Source organism: Zea mays, chromosome 3 (genome assembly GCF_902167145.1).
Source record: "Zea mays cultivar B73 chromosome 3, Zm-B73-REFERENCE-NAM-5.0, whole genome shotgun sequence".
NCBI lineage: Eukaryota > Viridiplantae > Streptophyta > Magnoliopsida > Poales > Poaceae > Zea > Zea mays.
In genome coordinates, this window is record NC_050098.1 from 236,772,937 (window position 1) to 236,793,140 (window position 20,204).

Sequence of the window (20,204 nt, forward strand, 5' to 3'; positions counted from 1 at the left end):
TACCGACATCACTTCGAGGTGTTAGACTCTAATGAAGTACCGGCTTCGATACCAATTGAAAGTCGCCTACGGGGTGAATGGGTAAAACCTGTAATTTATAAACTTTGAACACGATCACACGAGGTTAGAATTAGAACTAAATTATAATGAATATGGAGTGCGGAAGAGAGTTCTTCTTGCTATGAGTAGCTCAATCAATGTGGATGACTTTGGGAGCTAACTCAAAAGATTGTGAGCAAGAGAACTTAGAGAGAGAGGGAGAGAAAGAATCAAGTTGTAGAGCAATGATCAACACAAAAGAACACAACAATTTGTTTCCGAGGTTTGGTTCCAATGAACCTACTCCCCGTTGAGGAGGCCACGAAGGCCGGGTCTTTTTCAACCCTTTCCCTCTCTCAATCGATCACCCAGATCGATTGAGTGCTTCTTCTTAATCTCAAGGATCAGAAAGACCCCGCAAGGATCACCACAAACTTAGGTGTCTCTTGCCAGCTTTACAAGTCACTAGAGAGTTTAGAAGAAGATGAAGAAAGCACGATTAAAAGCCAAGCAAGAAGAGCAACAAATGAAACACGAATCACACTCTCTCAATTCACTAATCACTAATGGTCACTTGTCTTAATTGTGATACTTGAAGAGATTGGAAGCTTTGAATGTGTCTTGGAATGGATTGCTAGCCCTTGTATTGAACGTGTATGAGTAGAATGCTTGGATGTATTGAATGGAGGTGGCTAGGGTTGTATTTATAGCCAACAACCACTTCCTAGTCGTTGCTCCTTTTCTGCCAACCGCGGACGATCTGCACCCCTGGTCCGGGCGGTCCGCCCCTGCACATCAACGACTGAAATCGCAACGGTCATCAATAACGGCTATATCAACGGCTACAGTGCATTAAATGCTTTATCAGATGTCAGATAAAGCAGTCGCGAACGATCTAGCCGTGCACCCCGAATGGTCCGCGAGGACGCTAAAAATGCATTTTACTGAACCCGTCACCTTCAGGTTATTCTGGTTTTTCAACGACCGGACGGTCCGCGCCTGAGGCCAGATGGTCCGAGCTTGGCTCCAGACGGTGCTCGCTTCTCCTTCGGACAGTCCGTAGTGTTAACTCGTGTTTTTGCAGTGTTCCTATCTGAGGCTCACCCTGGTGTCGCCAACGGTCCGCCGCAAGGGCTCGGACGGTCCGCGCATAGGAGAATTTCCAAAAAGCTTCTCCTGTTTAGAATAATCTATGGTATTTCGGACAGTTGACTTAGAATTGATGTAGATGAACTTATACCCCTATGAAATGATCAACTAGGTAAACTAGTTAGTCCATGAGATTTGTGATGGACGTCAAACACCAAAATCGATTATAGGAAATGGTTGAGGCCATTTTCCTTTCAAAAATCCAGACCATAGATCTCAGATCCTACGACATCAGACGCGTAACGGGTAAAATAAACCAAGATCTAATCCCAGCCATCGGGAGCAGATCGAACGGCTGCAGATTACGCGTACCCCTTCGTCGTGCTTCTTTTGCTAAATAGACCCTGAGGTTTCTGTGATTCAATCTGCCATCCACTCCAATAGGAAATCCATTATATCTAGGTCCCGAATTTTATGGTTTTTATCCAAGCTTATACAAAATAGTGGCCGCAGTCCGTGGAACTTTAAAATACCCAAAATAAATCTGGAAAATAGTTTTCAGTGTAAAAATAAGTATAAAATCTTAGGAAATTCATATCTTCTATGTTTTCACTCTGATTTAATCTGTTCCAATTGCATTAGTTTCGTACCAAAAGTGTCCACGCAGCAGCAAATATTATTTTGTTATATCAAATACCTTTATAATTAGATATTTATTTACCTGTATAGTAAATTAACCTTTCTAAATCATAGGTAATCTGTCCATAATTATAAACTGACTAAAGTATGATCTTTAATCAAATTATGATTTAGATTAAGGTTGAATTAGTTATTTCTTTAGAATATATTTCTCACATAATTCATAATAACAGTTTATTGCTTAATCACCTAAACATTTAGAAAGCCATATCTTTTTCCACCGTAACTTCGATTTTTGTCGTTCTCGAACCTACGTTCTCGTAGCCACATGTAGAATACTAATGTGTGTTTGTTCTCATGTTTGGTGTAATGTTATTTTTATATACTCCTTGTATATTTGTTTGTATTTCTACGAGTAGCAGCGAGGTCACGAGAAACCCGAAGACCAATTTGGTGAATTACCTGGAATCTCAAGTATAAGGCAACTTGTGCCCTTGATCACTCTTCTTTACCTAATAATGTTCATGTTAATCACTGTGATATGCTTAGGTTAACTTGATGGGACCTAATAGGTTACCCTAGTTTTGTTCACCATACACCTTGCGAACAAATGAACTATTGGGTAGATTTGCTATTGATCTACCTGGTTTTGGGATTAATACTATATCTAAATTATAATCATGTTCCATTATTATTGCTGGTTTAATTATTGTTCATGATAAGATTATTGTGATAATTAGAACATGGAGCTTAACTTGAGATAATAGTGTTCCACAAGGATCGAATGTGACGCCCTTGGCTGACTAATTAGGAAAGCTAGTGTGAGTTAATCCTTCTCCGAAAGGGGCAAGCGGGGTGGAGTGCAGGTATAGGGAGGTCCTCAGGTCGGACTGTCTGTAAAGCTTTTTGGACGAGGGATTCCTATATCGTTTTTGGCCTAGAATCCGTAGCGGGTCTTCTCATCTAGTAGAACTTTGTAAAGGACTCGCAGTGGATCCCTAGCCATTCACCTTGGGAGTGTCTAAGGGTCTTACAAGCCCTGGTTAAACGGGGAACACGTTTTGTGGGTAAAGATATGCAACCTCTGCAGTGTGTAAAACTGGTGTATCAGCCGTGCTGAGCGACTCAGGACTCTCGCATGATTAATTTATGGAATTAAACTTAATCTATCATTTGCATTGCATTGTGGGTTTTATTATTAATTGTGATCAATTATTTAATTAGGATGATATCTACTTATACTTAGTAACTGCTAATAAAGTTTTAACCAACTTGTTAAAAGCAATGCTCAGCCTTAACTATTTTCTTTGGTAAGCCTTACACTTCACATGAGCCCCACGTAAGTGGGCTCATGCACATTATTCCCTACAACCTATTGAGCGATGAACGTATGCGAGCTCACCCTTGCTGTACTCACACCCCCTAGGTCAAAAACAGGTACTGCTAGAGGAGCATGAAGGATGTCGCGATGAGTTCGTGAGAGGTCTAGGTCGTCGTCTCCCAGTCAACTATGGTTGCGAAGGATTGTTGTCTTTATATGATGCAATTATTTAGCTATGTTGTACAGAACTCCTATTATATAGTAAAGATGTGACATTCATTTTTGTACCATGAGTCATCATATGTGTGAGACTTGATCCTAACACACATTTGATTCGCGTCTAGGGTTGCCCTTAAAACCGGGTGTGACACCATACCTCCCCATTATATAAACGAAATGGTACGACGGATTGACGCCCCCACAATCAATCCAACTAAATATATTTATCAAGTTTACTTTATTTGCATTGTTCTCTCCATTCACTGGTAGTACGAGTAATATAGCTTTAGTTTAGCCCGAGTATTAGTCTTCCTTAACCTATTATTTCATCTCTAGGCGATTTTATGTCGCCTAGGGATGTCCCGGGTGGCTTGTCGATCCTAGATCATCCCCGGGAAACTCTCCTCCCCGTCGGGGTCCCTCCCGAGGGGTGAATCCTTATGTCGTCTAGGGATATCCTGGGTGGCTTGTCGATCCCAAATCATCCCCTAGAAACTCTCCTCCCCGTCGGGTCCCTCCTGAGGGGCGAATCCTAGGGTTCTTTGCGAAGGAGACCCTAAGCCGCGGACCGTCCACACTCACACAGAGAGCACCGCTAGGTAGTTCTTTAGTGCTTGGTGCCAAATCGACGTCTACCCGTTTGGTCCATCACCCTAGGGATAAATAAGCTGCCACATAAATAATCTTGTATACACTCAAAAGTTGTGATATGAATAAACCAAACAGCCAAAAGGACATGACCGTCTCTCGATCGATCCTGTCTCTCTCTCTCTCTCTCTCTGTCTCACACGTCACACACACATACATGGACGACGTCGTACATACATGCTACCATGCACATGCAAGCGTACGTGCACACACGGAGAGATTTTATTTAGTAGTACATAGCAGTAGACAAGTAGCCATCGATCATCACGCGTAGATTGATAGATATCATCATGACGACGATCGATGATCCGGCCGGCGGCGACGGCGGAATGGTTGGTCGATCGATCAGGCGGCCGTCGTCGCGCGTGGTCTAGGTTTTAGTTCACCCTGTGCATGATCATGGAACGAACGAAGCACAAACGATCTGAGTCATCAGTACACATCCATATCCATGAATGCATGCATACTACCCTACCTGGAGCAGTCGGTGGAGGTGCTGATGGTGTAGGGGATGCTGACGCCGCACTTGGAGGGGATGCTGGCGGCGTTGCCGGCGTTGAGGCCGCTGACGCCCCTGGCGGCGTTCTTGAGGCAGTTGCAGGCGGCGCGCCTGTCGGCGGCGGTGCTGGCGGCGCTCTTGAGGTTCCTGACGCCGCTACAGCAGGACGCGGAGGGGCCGGACCCCGTGCCGCGGGCGTAGGAGAGGCAGGGCGCGATGGCGGAGCTCACCTGCCCGCAGGTGATGGCGGCCTCCGAGGTCGTCGCCGCCGCTGCCAGCAGCAGCACCGCGGCCACCACGGCGACCGCTACGGCAGATTGCGTGCGAGCCATGTCGACCGTTTCGTCTCTTGACACTTGCGTGCGACTGCTCGTAGGACTGTGGGTACTGGCTTGGGAGTGGTGACTGCAGGTAAGTGGCCTGAGGAGATTGCAATGGAATGTTGCTCATTAAATAGGCTAGCGATTGCTGATGACAGATGTGCGTGCAGTTTCTGGCAGTCGGTGGAATGCTGGACATTCCGTCACCATCTTCCATGGACGGTAGCTGCCATCCGTCGAAGTTATTAGGAGGTGGTTGGGCGTTGGGATATACTCCTACATTAGTGCATGTCGAGGGATAGGCAGAGAGAGTTAATTCATTAGCATTAATTAGCAGCGGTGGGAAATTTAATAGACTAGAATAAGTAAGCATCCTATCGAACGCTCTATATGTCGAGATGTTGGCTTCCGATTAAAGACGGCTTTTAAAACTGCTGCAGCTAGCTGTAATCTATCGAGGCAAAACGTTATAGAAGCCGCTATGGACTAAAGCCAAACAAACACACTGATGTATCGGGCGATGCAAAATCACATGAAAGTCTATATCGAAAAAAAACTGATATTAAATTCTCTCTCCTTTACATTAAAATAAAGTTTTTTTTAGAATCAACAGTTCCTTGTATCATGCGACTAAGCAGAAGGTGCACTCTCACAGCAACTGCATAGCACACTCGGACCAAGTCAAAGAGGAAAAACAAGAAAAAAACTAGCAATTTGCAAGGAGGCTCGAAAGATGTCGGGCACCTGCAGCCATCCAAGAATTTGCCGCTTCACGAATCCACACAGCAACCTAGCTGCTAGACTGATTGTTAACATATATGTGTTGTATTCCAAATATGGTTGAGATATTGCCGGCTAAGATCTATAGGCAGTTAATAGAAATAGATCAATTGTAACCATGTAAAACTTATCCTTTCCTAGAATAGATCTAAAGCTGGCCATACTCATCTATATATATGTAACTCGCGCCTTGTTTTTGTGCCACCAGAAATATCAAACACGAAGCCGTCGTGATCTCTGGAGCGGAGACCGACGTTCCACCTATTTCCATCGCGCCTCTGATTTCTACATGGTACCAGAGCCTAGGGTTAATCATCCTAGCAATGGCGTCCTCAAACTCGTCATCGAATCCTCTCCTTGGTGTTCAAGTCACAGAGAAACTCACTCGCCAGAATCACGGTATGTGGTCGGCGCAAGTTCTTGCGATCTTACGAGGCGCAAGACTGGAGCGGTATGTCAACGGCAAAGCCGTCGCTCCATCTGAAGAAATTGATGAGAAGCAGAGCGACGGCAAGATCGCTAAGGTTTCCAATCCAGCCTACGACGAATGGTTCGCCACGGACCAACAAGTCCTAGGATTTCTTCTCACCTCCCTGTCCAGGGATATCTTGGCACAAGTCGCCATTGCAAGAACCGCCGCTGAAGCATGGAAGATCATCACCGACATGTTCGCCTCTCACACGCGTGCACGTGCTACTAATGTGCGTCTTGCCCTCGCCACGACGAAGAAGGACAACATGACTGTTGCCCAATACTATGGCAAGATGAAGGGGCTTGCAGACGAGATGGCTGCAGCAGGAAGACCCCTTGACGATGAGGAACTGGTGATGTATATCTGCAACGGTCTTGATCTTGAGTACAATCCTCTAGTTTCTGCTCTTGTAACTAGACTAGAACCTGTTACTCCTTCAGAATTGTACTCCCAACTTTTGAGCTTTGAGACTAGATTAGAGTTACAGCTTGGCATCGGGTCATCGTCATCAGCGAATTCAGCAGGAAGAGGCGGCGGCCGTGGTGGGAGCCAGCAAATGCGTGGCCCAAATCGTGGCCGAGGTGGACGGCAGAACTCCGGCCGTAGCTCTGGTGGCCGTGGCCGTGGGCAGCAGCAGCCACTACGGCAAAACCAGCAACGCAGGAGCTTCCCCACGGGCCCAACTGCAACCCACGACAACAATGGGCGCCCAATCTGTCAGGTCTGCTTCAAGACGGGACACACGGCGATTGACTGTTGGCACAGGTTTGATGAAAACTATGTTCCAGAGGAACGCCATGTTGCTGCTGCAATGAGCCCTTATTCTATGGATCAAAACTGGTACATGGACTCTGGTGCTACAGACAATATCACTAGTGATCTTGAGAAGCTCGCCGTTCGTGACAAGTATCATGGAAGTGACCAGATTCATACAGCAAGCGGCGCAGGTATGGAAATCAAACATATTGGTCATTCATTAGTTCACACCCCAACTCGCAATTTACATCTAAACAATATTCTTCATGTTCCAAAGGCCACTAAAAATCTTGTTTCAGTTCATCGCCTCACCAAAGATAATTCTGCTTTCCTTGAATTTCATCCTGATTATTTTTTGATCAAGGATCAGGCAACGAAGAACACCATCCTTAAGGGGCCATGCCGCAAGGGTCTTTACCCTCTTCCTCTACCCGCCATAAAGCAAGCCTTTGGAGTTGTCAAACCATCTTTCGAAAGATGGCACAGTCGTTTGGGTCATGCTTCTGCCCCCATTGTTTCTAAAGTTATTAGCACAAATAATCTTCCTTGTTTAGATGAATCAAATAAAGAGTCGGTGTGTGATGCCTGTCAAAAGGCAAAGAGTCATCAGCTTCCCTATCCCAAGTCACATAGTGTTTCTAGTAAACCTTTGGAGCTTGTGTTTTCAGATGTTTGGGGTCCTCCACCTAATTCGGTTGGAAAGAACAAATATTATGTTAGCTTTATCGATGATTACAGCAAATATGTGTGGATTTATCTTATCAAGCATAAATCTGAAGTTTTTCAGAAATTCAATGAATTTCAAAACCTTGTCGAGAGACTATTTAATCAAAAAATTATTGCCATACAAACTGATTGGGGAGGTGAATATCAGAAGCTTCACTCCTTTTTTGAGCGTGTCGGGATATCTCACCTTGTATCATGTCCTCACGCTCATCAACAAAACGGGGCTGCAGAACGAAAACATAGGCATATTATTGAGGTCGGTTTAGCTCTCCTTGCTCACGCCTCAATCCCTCTTAAATATTGGGAAGATGCTTTTGTAGCTGCCACTTATTTGATTAATCGAACTCCTAGTCGAGTCATAAATTATGACACGCCCCTTGAACGTCTGTTTCAGCAAAAACCAGACTATTCTTCTCTTAGAGTGTTTGGTTGTGCATGTTGGCCACATCTACGTCCCTACAACACACATAAATTTCAGTTTCGCTCTAAGCAGTGTGTGTTTCTTGGCTATAGTCCCTCGCACAAAGGCTTTAAGTGCTTAGATCCTTCCACAGGCCGGGTCTACATATCTCGGGACGTCGCCTTTGATGAGAATGTCTTTCCTTTCTCACAACTTCATCCAAATGCAGGAGCTCGACTTCGTCAGGAAATTTCTCTCCTTCCATCTGATCTCCAGCCAATACCATCTGATCAAGGGGGAGAACTAATGGGTGATCACAGGTTTGATTCTAATAATCTATGTGATGAAGTGTGTGCAGAAACCGCGTCGCCAGCACGTGTGTCCGCTCTCCCGTCCAGCATCGCTGATCAACCAAATCAAGCTACGTCGCCGACCGAGCTTGGGCAGCAGACAGAATCTCATGCGCCTGATTCCTATGACCCGATCGGCGCCGATTCCACAGAGGATTTGCCACCGCCAGCACCGGGATCGCCTATGGCCGAGGGAGCTGCGTCCCAAATTGTACAGCCTACTGCACCTGAAGATTCAAGGCCAAGGACACGTCTACAAGCTGGAATTCGCAAACCAAAGGTATATACTGATGGCACTATTAGATATGGGTGTTTTACATCATCAGGGGAACCACATAATATAAATGAAGCTTTAGAAGATAAGAATTGGAAAGATGCTATGGATCTAGAATACTCTGCTTTGATGAAAAATAAGACCTGGCATCTTGTACCTCCAAAAAAGGGCACTAATATTATTGACTGTAAATGGGTGTATAAGATAAAGAGAAAGGCAGATGGAAGTCTTGACAGGTACAAGGCTCGTCTTGTTGCTAAAGGCTTCAAGCAAAGGTATGGGATAGACTATGAAGATACTTTCAGTCCTGTGATTAAGGCAGCGACAATTAGAGTTATTCTTTCTGTTGCCGTGTCAAGAGGTTGGAGTCTTCGTCAACTAGATGTTCAAAATGCCTTTTTACATGGTTTACTAGAAGAGGAAGTTTATATGAAGCAACCACCTGGGTATGAGGACAAATCTTTGCCAAGTTATGTGTGCAGGCTCGACAAGGCTTTATATGGACTCAAACAAGCGCCAAGAGCGTGGTATTCCAGACTTAGTATGAAGTTACAAGACTTGGGTTTCAAATCATCTAAGGCAGACACATCTCTGTTCTTTTATAATAAAGGTAACATCAGTATGTATGTACTTGTTTATGTTGATGACATCATTGTGGCTAGTTCAACACCAAGTGCAACTTCAGCTTTGCTCAGTGATCTTAACAAAGAGTTTGCTCTAAAAGATCTAGGTGATCTGCATTATTTTCTTGGAATTGAGGTAAATAAGGTATCCGATGGTCTGATTTTGACGCAAGAAAAGTATGCCTCAGATGTATTAAAAAGAATTGGAATGAGTGATTGTAAACCAGTCGCTACTCCTATGTCTACTTCAGAGAAGCTTTCGGTCCATGAAGGAGATCTACTCGGTCCAAATGATGCTACTCAGTATAGAAGCATGGTTGGTGCATTGCAGTACTTGACTTTAACAAGGCCTGATATCTCTTTTGCTGTTAATAAAGTATGTCAGTTTTTGCACGCACCTACTACTGTTCATTGGGCTGCAGTCAAAAGAATCTTGAGATATCTAAAGCACACAACAAGGCTTGGCTTAAAGATTGGTAAAACAACGTCACTTCTAGTTAGTGGTTTCAGTGATGCAGATTGGGCTGGAAGTCTTGATGATAGGCGCTCCACAGGAGGGTTTGCAATTTTTCTAGGATCAAATCTTGTTTCCTGGAAAGCAAGAAAACAAGCAACAGTGTCAAGGTCTAGCACAGAAGCAGAGTACAAGGCGTTGGCAAATGCAACTGCAGAGATCATGTGGATTCAGATTTTACTGTTAGAAATTGGGATTCAAGCACCAAGAAAGGCAAAGCTATGGTGCGACAATATAGGGGCTAAATATCTTTCGGCAAATCCGGTATTTCACGCACGTACAAAACATATTGAAGTTGATTATCATTTTGTTCGAGAAAGAGTTGCAAGGCAATTACTTGAAATAGAACATGTGTCAACAAGAGATCAGGTGGCTGATGGGTTTACAAAACCACTGGCGGCGCGACAGTTGGAATTGTTCAAAGGCAATCTCAACTTGGAGAAGATTTAGATTGAGGGGGAGTGTTAACATATATGTGTTGTATTCCAAATATGGTTGAGATATTGTCGGCTAAGATCTATAGGCAGTTAATAGAAATAGATCAATTGTAACCATGTAAAACTTATCCTTTCCTAGAATAGATCTAAAGCTGGCCATACTCATCTATATATATGTAACTCGCGCCTTGTTTTTGTGCCACCAGAAATATCAAACACGAAGCCGTCGTGATCTCTGGAGCGGAGACCGACGTTCCACCTATTTCCATCGCGCCTCTGATTTCTACACTGATGACTCCTTGCCGTCCCAGATTCTCGTATTCCTCTCACACCAAAGCTCCCAAGTAACTAGCATAATCAAGCTCCTCAGGTCGCTTCTATTTCTCATTGAGGCTTTGGATCTTAACGTCCACCATTGGAGGACTGAATCGTGTTGGCCCCAAGAGTTAGGAGATAAGGGGCGTGTTTGGGAGTGAAGTTTTTTCACAGTTTTGGAAGAATACTGCAGTATTCTCAAATACTGCAGTATTATATACAGAATGGTGTTTGACAAGCTGGCTAAAATCTCTGTTTTTAAAACTGAAGTATTACAAATACTATAGTTGTTTTAAGGTATTCTAAACTTAGGTCTGGACCTCAGTTTCCAAAATTGTGGTATTGTAAACTGCAGTATTGTCATGACTAAAGTATACTGTAGTATTTCAAAAACTGTGTTTTTCAAAAACTTTGTTCCCAAACCGGGCCTAAATCTTCAATTGTCGCCCAGCATTCAACCTCTGCCCAAATGCGCCTAACAGGAACGGCAATCAGAGAAGAGATGCAGACCATTTTCTTGAAAGATGTGACAGAGGGCGCACACCAGGTTATGTGGCCATCCCCTCCTTGCCAAATGGCCGGCCATCCAAATCCTATCCTGGATCGCTAGCGAGCTGAAAAAACTTACACTTTGGTGGAGCCTAGTTCTTCCAGACGATCCATTCCAGGTTAGTATGTATGGACCCCAAAAATTGTGCTAGGTATGTTGATCTCATTGTGTACTGGTTGTTTCTAGAAAGCTTCAAGATATACTGTCAGGTTTGCTTCTGACCGCAGCTGTACCTGTTTCACTCTTGTCCATATATGCTTGAGAAATCATGATGTTGCAGATTGATGTCCCGAATCCAATTATTATTGCATAAGGCATCATGCAATGATCTATTTTTTCTTGGAAATTCAGAACATGTTTGGGGCGATGTCTCTTCGCATTGTTCACTACGACAGCTACAGCCGAGGCCGCCGAAAATGAGGCATTCGCCACCAAAAGTAGCTTATTTCGGTGGCTTTAGGCCTATTTTCGGTGATTTCTGGCCACCAGAAAAAATTAGCCGAAAATAAGCCATTATTTCCAGCGGCCAGTTTCAGGCTCATTGGCCGCCGAAAATAAACACTTATTTTCGGCGGCTGGCATCTAGCCGCCGAAAATAGTGGCCGCTGAAAATGTGCCATTATTATTTTTGGCGGCCTCTGTTGGCCGCCGAAAAGTAACAATTTCAGAGAAAAAAATTTGAAATAAATGCAAAAAACAACAATTTCAGCAACAATATAATCACAATAAAATGACAGAAACATTAATTCCAGAATTACACACATTTAACACAAAGTATCACACTTCTTCACAACCACATTGAAGTTCACCAAAATCAAGTTCACAGTTCACAAATGGTTTACCACATCACAGTTCACAAATACATCACATAGTACATTACAACATAAAACAAACTCACAATTCGACACAAAACTCAAACCGTCACATATCGGGGTCATTGGAGTTGTGACCACTACCTCCAGAAGCGAACAACTCGTCGACGAAGTCGTGTAACTGGTTTGGATTCTAAAGAAAAAAGAAGACATTAATAATAGCAATGTTTACATGACTACTATTCAAACAAATTGTTTGTCAAACTAACATTCCCTGCATCCACGCACTATCGTAGAATGAAACGCGACTGCCATCCCCCACCGTCAAGCTAGTCACTGCTGCAAAGAGCAGCCTGTCAATTTTCATGCAAGGCGAGTCGATCCCGAGGCTAGGACAAATAATGGTTGTCCAATCCTACCATAACCACCTCAAGCACAACGCTCATGCAAAAGATTGCAGGTGTAGGATGCCCAAACCTCCTAGGGCTTTTGGTCTTGCTGAACAGGTCCAGTTCACTTTGCATTTCCCTCTCGTGACTCTCTCCATTCCAGCTCAAAATAATTGCCTCCGCTTTGAGTCCACGAACTCCATAATTTCATTTGGTGCTTTGAGGGCAGATAGGAGGTAGATAGTTTGAGATGTAATCACTAACTTGACCAAGGCAGGCGTCTCGCCATGTTCAAATTTCTTTCGTTCCAGCTATTAAGTATACTCAAGACTTTGTCTAGCAAGAACTGAAAGTCCACCTTACGGAGTCTGGAGTTGGATAAAGGTAGGCCAATAAATCTGATCGAAAACATTGTCCTTTTGGCCGGTAGCCCCTCCAGAACGCTAGCTAGGTCTATGCCATCGCAGCAAATTACGACCACAGTTGATTTATGGAAATTTGTGATGAGACCCAAGGCATGGCCAAAAAAATTTAGAAGTTGCACAGTCCCCTTCATCTCCTCCTTATTTGGTTTGATGAATAATGCTGAGTCATCTGCGTAGAGGGAAATGCGCAGATTTGGTCAGCGTCCCCGAATTTTACTTCATATGCTCAACTCAGTCGCCTTCTGAAGAAGTAATTATAGAGGATCAATAGCAATGATGAAGAGGAGGGGGAGAGCAGTTCACCCTGCCGAAGACCTCTTCCATGCCAAAGAGGAGGGTTTGGGACCCCGTTGACGAACACCCGTGACGTTGATGGAGAGATAATTGTCGCAACCCGATCACGCCAACGTGTTGGGAACCCAAGACGTTGCAATAGCTCAAGAATTGAAGGAAGTCCCATCTGACAGAGTCAAATGCTTTAGCAATGTCGAGCTATAGGAAGAGGGTGAGAGTTTTGTTTCTATTACATATCTAGATCATGCTATGTACTGCCATGTAGTTGTCATGGATACTCCTTGTCTTGATCAAGGCACTTTAGCCAGGCGAGACAATCTCATTCATGCGAGGGGTTATACGAAGTGCTAGAGTCTTCATGATGATATTAATAAAAGAGTGGATTTAACATATTGGCCTAAAATTTGCCACAGTATGTGCTCCTTCTTTCTTTGGTATGAAGACTATTTTTGCGAAGTTGACGATTTGCAAATTAGTGCACCGCAGGACATGGAAAGCATTGGCAACTGCCACAACATTTGTTTTTATGATGTCCCAGCAAGTTTTGATGAAGGTGCCAGTGAAGGCATCTGGCCCTGGAGCTTTGTCCCCTGGCATGAGACCAATTGATTTTTTTTATTTCTTGCTTCGTGAATTTCTCGTCGAGGGACGAGAGACCATGACATTAATACCTTGGTATTTTGTCCTTTGGGTTGGATAAGCTTCTATGCATTTATCGGACCTATTAAAACCAAGGCAAAATTTGTGTGTTACAACAAATTGTATAATGCATAAGCAATCAAACAATACATCCCCAATTCTTCAGGTTAAATAAACCATAGTAAGCCTCTATTTCAAATTTCAAGATCACTATTGGCATGTGTTCCTTGAACCATTGAACCGAATAGCTTAAGTACCAACAGGGTTGAAATGGCAGTATCTCGTGGTCGCTTTTCCGGTTCATGACCCTAACAAGAGGGAACCAATAGTTAATAAGCATTCAAATGTGACCTTACTGTTACTTGGCACATTCACATGTCGAGAAGGACCATTAATACCAAAAGCACCAGAAATTTCACCTAGAGCTACTATATTAGAGACACCAAAAGGAGGGGTGCTTTGAAAAGATGGTTGCACAAAGGAAATTTGTTGATTAGATTATTGTAGCGCTCTAGGCCATCAAAAGTAACATGAAAAATGTGTAGCAATAATCACCTCAACCATGATTGGGTCTGGTCTCGTGGAGTTAATATAAACAGCAGGCCTAGAATTTACATAAGCCCTAGACTGCGGAATTAAAAGATTTCACTATGGTGACATGTACAAAGTTAGTTACATAGCATGAAGGAAAGAAAAACAAATTATGTATACAGTGTGAAGCATCATCAGCGTTCGACCAAGCTCAAAGAACTTAGCACCTACTAAATGCCTACTACCTCAACCAATTCAAGGGGTGTTTGGTTTTTAGGACTAATTCAGTCACTCCATTTTATTTTATTTTAGTTCCTAAATTGCCAATACAAGTTTCTATATTTGGCAATTTAAGGACTAAAATGGAATAAAATGAATGGACTAAAAATTAGTCCTAGAAATCAAACACACTCTCAGTTTGGATCTCACAGTGAAGAGATGCATCAACAGTCCCACCAGAAATAGAAAAATGTTAGGTACATAAAAGTCACAAATGTTTGCAATAAAAGTTCTGCATCCATAAATATAATTTAGGAGTTCCTTAAATATATCGAATTGAAGACATCCAAAGAAAAGTGTATATTGCTTATCTGATCTTGCCCACATAATGTGTGAAGCGGGAGTACTGATGGGTTGTTTGGTTTGCTACCTAAATTGTCACACTTTGCCTAACTTTTCTGTCTAAGGTTAGTTATTCAATTCAAACGACTAACCTTAGCCAAAGTGTGGTATAATTAGCCACGAACCAAACAGGCCCTAAAATTTGCAATGGGCCTAAGGTGCCTGCTCATACACGTTAGTATCTGCTCAGTTACTAAGCTACTAGGACTAAAGGATTTGCAAAAGATATGCCCAATTATTTGGTGGCTGGCGCTGCACACGTGCAGCGACGGTTACTTGCGCTCAACTGATGTGCTCGAACGCCTGTGTGGTGATGTGCACTTCTATCTTGTTGTCGATCGTGGCCTGGTGCTTAGGCTTCCTGCTGTGTGGTGTTCGTCTTCTCGGGCTGGTGCCGTGGATGTTTTCCTTGGTTTCGGCAGCGGCTCTAGTATCTCTGTCAACATCTCGCTGTGCAGGCTCGGACATGGGCGACGAAATTGGTTTTCTGGGACAGAACCTTGTACATGTTCGCTGAGCTTGTCTTCCCACGTAGAATATCTACGTGTTGTGAGTTACCCGTTGCCTCTCTTTATTTACAGTATATTTTGTGCAATCTGCTAGTATTATATACTTGGGTGTGATTGCACAATTGTGGGCGGATTTAATTGCTTGATGATGATAGCGGTGTAGTGACGACGTGACAGTCTGGGTTTTAGTGTGTTGCTATTTTTAGCATTGATTATATTTGCGCCTAGTGATATATTACAATTGTGGAGGTGCGCCTAGTGATATATTACAATTGTGGAGGCTGATTACTTGAGTTCATTTTGGTTCCTTTTTACAGTGCACAATACTTTGCTCTTGTTATTCATACCTGTCTTCTAGGCTCATTATATTTTATCTAAAACCATGAGTTGGTGAGATAGGACTGTCATATTAGTCAAGAATCTTTGATCACCATTTAGCGTTGGAGGGTTGTTTAGTGCAGCAACCCGCTATTTTGAGAGCAAACCAAAGTATAAACAATCATGTTTATGTGTATAATATGCCTTCTTCATCTACAAGCCATGTTTAATGTTCAAATGGACCTGAGTAGCTATGTTTCATGTTTTCATGTACTAGATTTGTTAATATTAATTGCTGTTACAATTACATATGGCATTTATATTAGTTATATGCTTGTTTTATTCGGAATTAGAATATTTAATCTTTTTAAATATATTGGAAGCATGTCACTTATTTCTCTAAAAATACAACAACATCAAGTGTATGATAAGTATAGTCATGTCTATGATCGATATTGTGACAAGTATTTCACCAACTACATAGCGTAGGAGCAGGTGATGTTTCAAGTAAGTTTTACGAATATTTTATTATCATTTTATCGTGCACGCAGTGCGATACTCATAGCGGTTTGGTGGTTGAGCCTCAAAACCACCCTGCGCTATGGATGGCAGGTTTTGCTGAGTTTAGGTCTCAAAACTCGGCGGCGGTGGCAGTTTGGGAGAGAACCAGTAGCGGCATGTGGTGTCACAGCGAAGGGTGCGTCAAGATGAAGCAACTTCGTGTGGAGCGCGTGGCTGTCGTATCGAAAACCTTGGATTTAGTCTATTTTGCTCCTCGCGGAGTGGATAGACTCTATTTAAATAAGGGTAGTTTAGGAAATAGAAATAACCCTCTATAAATAGAGGGGATGGTTGGTTAGTCTAGTATCACTTGGCTGCCATTTGTTTTGGCTTAGGGTTTTAGCTCTCATATTTTCCATCTCTAGACAGCTCTAGCTTTAGCCAAGGATCCACAATAATTTTGTACTTCGACTGTATTTGTGTTCTTCAAGTTTAATCTGAGGAAGGGTCGCTGGTACGGCCCACAGGTTTTGGTCACTTCTCAATCTCAATTTTGCATCCTTGCTGAAATTCTAAAGTTTTGTGTTCTTGGTTTCCCATTTCCCCTTCTCTTGTGGATTGACGAAGAACCCTTGAGTTCTTGCGATATGGGTATGGTTGGAGATTAATTTGGGTGGAGATAGACTCTTTGGATCACTGTGTATGCCCTCACGGTACAGTTCTTGATCGTGATCCGAGTTTATTCTCATTTGAGTTCGTTTTGAGAAAACCTCATCTCTCTCGGGTTTATTGATATGCGCTTTGATTTTTGGTTTGCTTGGGTTTATACTTCACCTCGCGCAAACTATCTGTGAAGTTTGCGATTATTCTGGATATTTTTCAGTGACCCGCAAACTAGTTTATCATTAGAAACTAGTTTAGACCATGTTTAGATTCAATTAGTCCTAAGACTAAACTACCTGTTTGGTTCTAAGGACTAAACAGATTCTAAAGTCATTAAATACATTGTCTAAAGACTCAAATGTCCTTGGAATACACTGTCACAACATTAGCTGGAACACTGGAACGTGAGGAAGGTTGGGGAGGAAAGTAATGGTAGAACAATTGTTGGATGCGGAACGCTGGCGGCGCTGGAATGCTAGCAAACACAAGTCGTTGGACGCTGGAGCGCTAGAATGCTGGAACGCGAGGCAGCGGAAGGTTGGGGAGGAAAGAGAGCTGGCGGCGGCGGAAGGTTAGGGATAAAGGCAGCTAAGGAAAAATCAGATTTAGTCCCCTTTAGCCAGCCCTTAAGGCTCTGTTCGTTTTGTGCTAATCCATAGGGATTGAGGGGGATTAAATCCTTATAAGTTAAAATCCTCCCCAATCCCTTCCAACCCCCCCCTCCATATGGTTTGGAGATCAAACGAACATGTTATAAGGGACTAGGGACTAAATTGGTTTAATCCCTTCTTTAGTCCTTATGTTTGGTAAATTAGAGACTAACAGAGACTAAGGGCCCCTTTGGTAGGGCTTATTTTTCAGCTTCGGCTCTGGCTCATGTAAAAGTTGTGTCAAACATCTCTTTTTCAAATGGCTTCACCAGTGAAGTGGTTTTCCAAAATGAACTAGAGGGCATGAGCCAAAAAAAGTGGCTCACCCGGCTTCAGCTCACGTCATTTTTGCACAATAACCCTCCCACCAGTCCAAATTATTTTTTTTGGTCCTGCCCTCAATCCCTAGCCACGTATAGGAGAGATCTATAAAAAGTAAACTATACAGGGGTCTTTCTGAAAAACAACTTATAAGCCGTTTTGCCAAATAATTTTTCAGAATGGCTTTGGCTCATCTAAAGAAGTGGCTTCACCTCGTGAGTCAGAGCTAAAGCCGTTTTTTAGAAGCCAGAGCCCTGCCAAAGGGGCCCTAAATTGCAGGGACTAAAAATTAGCCAATGTAACCAAACACCCCCGTAATCTGACGGATGGAATTAACTAATTTTTTGGGCGGCAGTCGGCAGCTTGAACAGACGTACGTGGCTCATTTGCTGCAGCAGTAGCTTGCAGTTGGATGTGAGTGTTTATCGCGCAATAAACACGTCCTCCTCCACCTCCACCTCCACCTCCACCTCCACCTCCATAATTAAAGTGTCGTGGGAGAAGCAGTAGCAAGTATGGGAGCCCACATGTCTCTCTATCTCCATCAGAATTCAAGATCCGCCACGTACAGTACAGTCACCACCGACGGTTGCCGAAACTCGTACTAACTATGTTCGACGCACCAAAAGATTCAGTAACATTATACGAGCATGCATATTTATTAAACTATGTTTTCTTCATAATAAAATGAAAATAAGTAGAAATTTTTACCGATAAATTAAACTTAACTGTGATCAAATTTAAGCAATAATATTAGCAAATATGTTTGCAACTAGGTATATTATAAAAATACATTTTATAATTAATTTAATATTACTACCTCCATTCACAAATATATGACGTCATTAACTTTTTTTTCAAAACTTTAATCACTAATCTCATTTAAAACATTTATTCGAAAATATAAAATTTTAAGTCATGCTCAAACAACATTAAATGATAAAACATATCACAATAAATAAATGATAACTCACTTTTTAAATGATATGAGTGGTCAAAGTTTTAGAAAAACTAAACGAAGTTATATATTTGTGAACAGATGTAGTATTTGTTTTTTATATATTCTATGTAACTTTAATTGAATTTTAAATTATTTTATTCTTCAAATAACAAGAGTTGTGTTATTTTATGGGCAACTAGTACAATGTATGTGCATTGCGACGACACACAAATTATATTTGATGGTATAGTGCAGCGATTGTACGACACGTGAGGGCCTAGTGTCAAGCTAGTGTGATGGATTCTCCCCACTAAAAATAAATTTAAAATTAAAGTGGACACTTCCTACAAAAAATAAATTTAAAAAATAAAGTGGACATATGGCCCACGTACCAGATATTAAATTGTATATATTGCACTTTGTCTTAGCCAAAAGACCAAAAAGATATGAGTTAAAAAGGAGAGTTGTCCGTTTTTAGATAGCTCGGTCACACATGCTACTTTAGCTAGCGAGTTGATACTATCCGAGATCGCTACGTTGCGTGCGCCTTTGTGTTGTGCTGGGTTTAGGTGTTTTCTTATGACATATCTGAGAGATAACGGCCCAATTCGATTAGAAAGAAGTATAGGTGTTTTTTGGCAAGAGGGACAATGATAGAAACCAAAAATATATTGCTTTATAAGAGTAGGGAAGTAAGTATAGTAAACAGCAAATTAAAACAAAGAGGTAAGCAATACAACAGACAATATACATATTGGTGTTAGTGGATGGGCTACCTTGTGATCGAAAGCCACAGTTCGTAGGTAGGGGTAATCATGGGTCACGATCCCAAATGTTTCTTCATAAGTTAAAGTTTTTAATTACTTTTAGTTAAAGATGAATAGCAATAGAGTCCGATCCATAAATTTGGTATTGTAAACTTTAGGGACTATTACCACCCATATTCCCATATTCGTAGGACACAAGGCGCGGTCAACGTGCTGCCAAATGCCAACGCCCACTGGCAATAAGAGTTATTAAAACCTGAAGCCCTTTGGAGCTCTCCCCGCGTTTCATGGTCGCATTTTTGCATAAAGGCCCTATGTCTTTTCGCAATTTAACTCGTGGTCCTTGCTCGAACACCTGTCCGCGTGTGACACGTAGACTGAACCCAAATTTTTCTTCAATCAAGCTCTGAGTGTCTCCTCTCTTGCCCGCTGCCCACTTCCCTCTCATCCTCTCAACCTCGCCGCCTCCGTCCCACCATGCCCTGCCTTTTCCTCACGACCTCGCCGCCACGCTCGCGTCTCGCCGCTGATTGCAGTCCCCCATGGAGCCACCACCCTCTCAATCCGCACGCCACTCCATCGTCTTCATGTCCGTGCCTCGTCTTCATCCTCGTGTCGCCACCCCATCCCGAGGTCGTCCTCCTCGCGCAGTCGCAGTTGGTGCCTCTCCCCCACCCTATTGTCTTCCTCCCCGGCCCGACGCCGCTACCGCCGCCCCTCGCGCATGCGTCTCCTCGCTTGTCTTGGTCTAGAATAAAACGGGCCAGGGCAAGAACAAGAGGAGGGTGGGAGCTCGCGCAAGCCCCCGTGGTGGCGCTGACGGTGATGCTGATTGAGGCAAAGGAGTACGGAG

The 20,204-nt window shown here is 42.9% G+C and overlaps 1 protein-coding gene, 1 non-coding gene and 1 pseudogene across 2 annotated transcripts; 1 reads left to right on the forward strand and 2 right to left on the reverse strand.

Annotated features, from left to right (window-relative positions):
* Positions 1–3,998: 3,998 nt before the first annotated feature.
* LOC542343 (phospholipid transfer protein) lies at positions 3,999–4,856 on the reverse strand. The gene is made up of 2 exons (NM_001111922.1): positions 4,431–4,856; positions 3,999–4,342 (listed from the first exon to the last, which is right to left on the reverse strand). The coding sequence occupies exons 1-2, from the start codon at positions 4,784–4,786 to the stop codon at positions 4,333–4,335; spliced, it is 366 nt and encodes a 121-aa protein (NP_001105392.1). The 5' UTR covers positions 4,787–4,856; the 3' UTR covers positions 3,999–4,332.
* Positions 4,857–6,357: 1,501 nt separating this feature from the next.
* On the forward strand, positions 6,358–6,496 carry LOC111591208 (small nucleolar RNA Z247). Its single transcript, XR_004857449.1, has one exon. It is a non-coding gene; the product is annotated as a small nucleolar RNA Z247 (small nucleolar RNA).
* Positions 6,497–18,848: 12,352 nt separating this feature from the next.
* LOC111591267 (uncharacterized) lies at positions 18,849–19,032 on the reverse strand (annotated as a pseudogene).
* Positions 19,033–20,204: the final 1,172 nt, after the last annotated feature.